Below are 6,000 nucleotides of genomic sequence, written 5' to 3'. Positions count from 1 at the left end.
ATGTTCATGCATACATTTGTTTTCTGCACAGTGGTAGAGTCATCCGTACAGCATCAATCAGAAGCATCATCTATAGATCAGTTTGCTATGATGGCAGTGGCCCCACTGGGGTGCTTTGTGGCTTTTACACCAGACAGTAGTAGCTTGGGTGCGGTGCCATCGATCAGTTTCCTATGATGGCATGGCCCCACTGGGGTGCTTTCTGACTTCCACACCAGACAGTAGTAGCTTGGGTGCGGTGCCAGACGTGGGAAGCATTTTTTAGCTTCCGCGTTTATATAAGCGAGCCCTAAATAAATAAATCTGAAAAAGGCACGAAAATGAACAAGGGCAAGCAGCACCAATCAAACAATTAGGAAATAATGCTTTGCTCTGTTTATGCAGGAAGAGGAAACACAGAAGTGGTTCGCTAGCATCGAAAACGGTGTTTCTTGGGAGCGTCCGAAAGGGTCAAGTTCTCCCGGCTTGCGGCAATGTCCTTCCTTTTTGGGGGGCCGATCCGCTTTATTATCAACGTCGCTAATGTTCTGAAGACTTCCTCCACATTAGTAGCGTTCTTCGCACTGGCCTCAAAGAACGGGATGCCAAGCTGTTTCGCAAACCTCTGGAAAAACAAAAAAGTGCGAAATTGATATTGTCATTTCAGGCAAAACTTTATTAAGTGCATTTGTGTTCGACAATACAGGAAGCGGACTACCAGCCTTTCTTAATGCAACAGTACATGCACCCAGCACATTATTTTGGAAAATATTAACGTATTGCCAATGGTTGCATGCAGCGGATCACTTTCGGGGTGTACATGCCCTTCATGTGGCAATATATTTATGTCTGCTTTGCGACTCACGAAAATCAATGAGAGGCAAATTGCCGAATGAAGGTACCAACAGCTACAAGTGCAGGCTGTACTGGCCCCTAACTGGTCACTTTTTTCACAGGTAGTTGCACCGGAATCTAGCTAAAAGAAAGAAAATTGTATGCATGTTCAGCACGCGCCATGTTTACAATTAAACCGATGTTACATAATTAATCAAAAGGTTTCATACTTTAGAAGGGCTGCAGCTGGTATGCTGATATTGGATGTTAAAAATGTCTAGCAATATGTTAAATAAGATTGAATCCTATTAGCAACTACAGGGATGCGAGAACGGAGGTATTTCCGTCTTCCCTACCCAAGACAAAATGGCTCTTGAGAATGCTTTGATTGTTGTATGATTTGAACGTCTTGAATCTTCGCTACACGCATACTCAAATTATGTATAGTTTTTTATATCATTCCTTATAACGTTTAGAATGCGCAAATATTAGGAGTGGTGCTGGATGTCACTATGATCGGACATATTTTGTGTAACTCCCCCTGCTGCCTTCATTTGATCGTTTTATATGTTTTGAATGGTTTGGACGGGTGGAATAAGTGGGAAATTACCCGCAGCGCCGACTGATAGGGTGCACTTACGTTGTAGCTTCCTGTTTTTGCATCCGGCTGGTCCTCAAGTATGACAACTATTGGTCAAGATGGCCGACAGAACTAAGCTTTACCGACGCTGCACATCACCGTGCGTGTTTATTATTTGTAGTTATACCCACATGTTTGACAATTGGAATAGGTGACTGAATATTTGAGATCCGGATCTGCGAGGTTTTCTTCTTCGTTTGAAAAATCTGTGATCGTACTCGCCAAGCCGGCTGGTCCACGGGCTGGTCACGACAAGCAGGTAATAAATCGAAAGCACTACACGTCCAACTGGAACTGAATGCATGGGGCTCACCCCTACCAGATGTCATTAGATCAAGCGTCCAGGACGGTATCCGCGCAAGCAGTACAGCCGAAGGAGCTACAAATCTCTTGGCGGACAGCCTCCCACTGCAACTGGAATCGGCAAACGTGTTACGTTAGGACCTTGTTGAGTGAGGGTACCTTAGAAGTGGGATTAGACTCGCTTTCAACTGCAAATCGAATAGGTTTAGATTGGACAATGTTTCAAAAACTAGAGGTCGTGTTTGGGGTGCTAAACAGCGGTAGATTTCTTGCTAGCGATGGCTTGGTGAAAGGAAGGAAGGGTTCCGAAGTGGGTGTCCTGATCCAGAAGAAGATTGTAGGGAATGGGGAAAAGTTCAATAAACAGCAGAAGGTTCGCAACCATTGTGATAGTGCCAAACAGAAGTTTTAGGCAAAAACCTTCGCGGAGCACTTAAGTCTACTTTCAATCGTTGAGGGCGGAAGCACTGAGGGGCCTCGCCTGGCGATTGTGATTGCGTGCTCGTGCTTCTCCTCTACTTCGCCCAAGTTTTCTCGGCGGATTTTCATAAAATGTGTACCCAACTAGGCGAACGGCAAAAGTGCGATAATGCAAAAACCTTTCCACGGCTACACTGTGTTTCAGCCTCACCTCTGTTGTTGTTTTCCTGTCTTCATTGCGAATTACTTCGACAGGCAGAGTGGCAACAATTTACGCCGCCGCTTAAACAGAGTCGCAGTCCTTAGTGTGGGTGGCGTGCACCTTTTCTACCCACGGGCCGTCACGCTTGCATGCGACGCCATATTACGGCAGCGCCACAAACGCTAGGCTAAGCTAATTGTGGTTCTGCGATCGCAAAGCTGTGAAGTAGAGAGCTGATAACGCGGTCTGCTTCTACTCTGGAGACCCGGATATAAATCCTACCCCATCCCAAATCTGTATGATTTACTGCTTATAGTACCAGCCCATTTCTATACCATACAAAGACAAAACTGATTTTTTTTCGCAGAATGCGGCAGTGGTGACTTTCACTGTTAAATTGTGCTAGCTTACAACCGACCTCCGCCTACAAGGACGAGGCTGTGTACGACTTCTAGAAGCAGGCCAAATTGGCAAAGATTAGCGTGAATGCAAAGTAGACAGCAGCGATGGGACACTTAACCGCAAAAGCAAGATGTACGTAGGGGAACGTGCAGTTTAAATTCGCAATAATCTGGGAGATGGACTTCTTAGATTACAGATAGCGATAGCATTACGATAATTAATACATTATTTTTCAAGACGACTGCTAAATCAACTTAAAAAGTGCAACGGGAAAACAATGAAAAAACGGCTCTCCTGCTTCTGACAACAAAGTTATTGTGCATAGTGTTGAGGTGCTTAGAATACAATGTTAAGGCGACTTACCACCGAAAAAGAAAGAGTAGAATTGGATTTGGTCGCAAAAAGAAGAGGAATAAATTAGCTAAAAGAGTGAAACCGAAACCGCAGTCTGTACGAGAAATTACACGAGTTTATAATACCTCCTGGGAACAAATGTGCGGACGCAACCGCAAACAGTCAAATAGCGTAAACCTGCTTACTGAGAACCAACCGATGATGATCACAGGATGCAGTAGTTGATCGAAGAGGAGGATATACGAAAAAATGGGTAAAGTATCTGAGGGAATGACAACCTTACTGCAAAACGGAACAAAGTAAAAGTGCCAATAACACCAGAGGGAACCCAGTCCCGGAACTGCCTAAATTAATTTACAGAATTTAGGCTATTCAGGCCAGTAACTAGAATGCCGCAAAGATTCAAGGTGGTTTTAACAGAAGAGAAGCTTGAAGGCACCTGAGAACCAGCATCAAATTTCAATATACAAAATTTATTCACCGAGATGAAAGAGGTAAGATCCAAATTTAAACAACCCTCCCGCACGCTAGCGAGCTGGATCAATGGTAAAGGGCATGTTAGTAAGCTGATACAGCATTTAGTAGCCGCTATTGGGAAGGGACACTGAAGACAATTTGTCCTATTTCTATTTGTGTCTTAATTGTGTCTCGAGACGGGCTGAAATAAACACACGTTCTATCGTTTTTATTTATTTATTTATTTATTTATTTATTTATTTATTTATTTATTTATTTATGCTTACCCTTAGGGTCCGGCTGGCAACATAGGGGTTTTGTCTTACAACACAACAATAAAACACTTCTTGACAGCAATGTTTTGAGAAATAATAATACGAACACAAAAAATGACATTAAATAGAAAAAAGAATAGCATAGGCGACAGGCGCCGAAAAAGCAGGAATGCACAAAAAGAAAACGGCAATACATCAGTAAGCATCACAGGAGTTCATTACCAACTGAGCCTGAAAGGGAAGTTTTAAATGAGGTCATATTCGTTAGGTTGGATAAATGTGATGGCCAGGGTGTCGAACCGGAACCTGAACCGAACAGAAAATCCGAATTGAACCAGAGTTTTTGCCCAGAACCGGAACCGTATTTTTTATGCCATTTTGAAACTGCACCCGAACAGGAACGAATCGAAGGAACTGTTCCGAAAAGGTTCCGGGGCCTCAAAAATATTATTTCTAGTTTTCCATTTTGGTACCCTACCTTGCGTCTGAAGATATTTTGCCACCCGCCAGACAGCACCATGAAATATTTTGCATAGCCTGCAGTTCCCTAGGCCCACGATGTTCTCTTCTAACTATTGGCCTCAATTTAATGTAAAGTTGTCCGTATATACTATCAGTTTGCGTTAGGCGCTGGCCATCTGTCCCAATTATCTTTTACATTTATATAACTTAAGTTAGCACGCCTATTCCGAGGCAGCATATCATGGAATATTCTTCAGGGTTTCTATCTGCATGGTGTTCAAAACCCTGTAAAGTTTTCAATGTGCTGTTAATCCACATGCATCCCTGTCCGCTTGTGAAGGCCTTCAGGGGCACCATTCACAATAAATCCATATCTTTCACTTATTTTAGTTTGAATGGGCAGTTATATACAAACAGCACTGAGACAAAAACACTCGTAGTTCCCAAAGTTAACGTCATTTTTTTCTTTTATACAGTGCCATTGTGTCCTTTGGTTACTGCTCTAAGAGAACACTAGATGTAAAAAGTGGGGATGCAAATTTTCAATTTTAAACTATATTTTATAGCATTTTCATGTTATCTTGAATCTGCTCAACCTTAAACTTAAGAGGTGGATGGATTAGAGTCGATTAATGCGGGTTAGCGGGTAGACTGGTGTGGAGTATTTAGGTGAGTGAATGAGCTAGTGTGAATTAGTTTGACGGGTGTATTGATTAATTTGGATTACAGGAATTAGCGGGTCAGTTAAGGCGGATTAGGCGGTCGGACCACACATGATATCTTTGGGGTCCGTGGCATTTGAAAATTTAGCAGCATTCTCCTTCTGGACCAATCAGGAAATTTCTTCAAGCGCAAAGTAGCTCCAAAGTTATGTGACGACCACCTGAATGCTATAAAAGGTCGTTCTTTATACCCGTATTGCGCTGTTATGTTGTTTCTATATTAAAATTGGCATCTCGCACTAAAGTTAATAACGAATTGCCTTATGCATATTTCATATTCATGAAAGGGTTTTAAAAACGTGTATATTTATGAGGGGAGACGGTTGGAAAGTAACTAATTTAAAAGAAAAAAAGGGAGGAACGATCAACTGGTTTGACGAAAGAGACGCCATACAGAATTATTCAATAGCTTCTCTTTCTTTGTGCTACCTTTCTCCAGCCTCCCACAGGTGCAGCATCTCAACCCCCCAACACAGCCCCCTTCAAGCTGAGGAAGCAGCGCCAAAACTCTTGTAGCAGCATCAACGCAGCGAAGACGACGAAGCACCACTCTGCGTGGCGCGAGCAGTCAGTGCTCCCGGGAACTCTGAGCGTTCTGCCCAGGCATAGCTGCCGCTGGCCCGTCAGCTGCTGAAGTGTTCCTAATATATGTGTCCTGTGGCTGGGAGTTTTTATTTTCTCGTGTTGCCACACTATCATCACAGACTCTTAGCAGGCGTGGCCCAACTTTGCCAACGATCGATTGCATGTTATAACACTTCCAGTGATCAATGGGAGACCACCAACGAGACGGTCACAATTGTATGGGCACCATCTCATAGTGGCATCCCCGGCAAGCAAGATCACCAACCTCGTGGCTCGAGATTTGACCCGCTTAGCCAGCGCTCATGAAGCCAGGCCCGAGTGCATGCATCCTGCAGTCACAGACCAGGAAGTTACTCTTCACTATAT

The 6,000-nt window shown here is 43.5% G+C and overlaps 1 protein-coding gene across 3 annotated transcripts in view; it reads right to left on the bottom strand.

Annotated features, from left to right (window-relative positions):
- Window positions 1-352: 352 nt before the first annotated feature.
- LOC144150161 (uncharacterized) overlaps window positions 353-6,000 on the bottom strand; it is a 104,899-nt gene continuing 99,251 nt past the window's right edge. For all 3 annotated transcript variants that reach the window (XM_077682001.1, XM_077682002.1, XM_077682000.1), the window contains one exon: window positions 353-604. In XM_077682001.1, the coding sequence (XP_077538127.1) occupies window positions 410-604 (195 nt within the window). In that variant the 3' untranslated portion in view covers window positions 353-409. The remainder of the gene's footprint in view (window positions 605-6,000) is intronic.

This window comes from Haemaphysalis longicornis, unplaced genomic scaffold (genome assembly GCF_048455015.1).
Source record: "Haemaphysalis longicornis isolate Haplotype H1 unplaced genomic scaffold, Haemaphysalis longicornis Haplotype H1 scaffold_8, whole genome shotgun sequence".
Taxonomy (NCBI): Eukaryota; Metazoa; Arthropoda; class Arachnida; order Ixodida; family Ixodidae; genus Haemaphysalis; species Haemaphysalis longicornis.
This window is presented reverse-complemented; position numbering and strand designations above follow the sequence as displayed.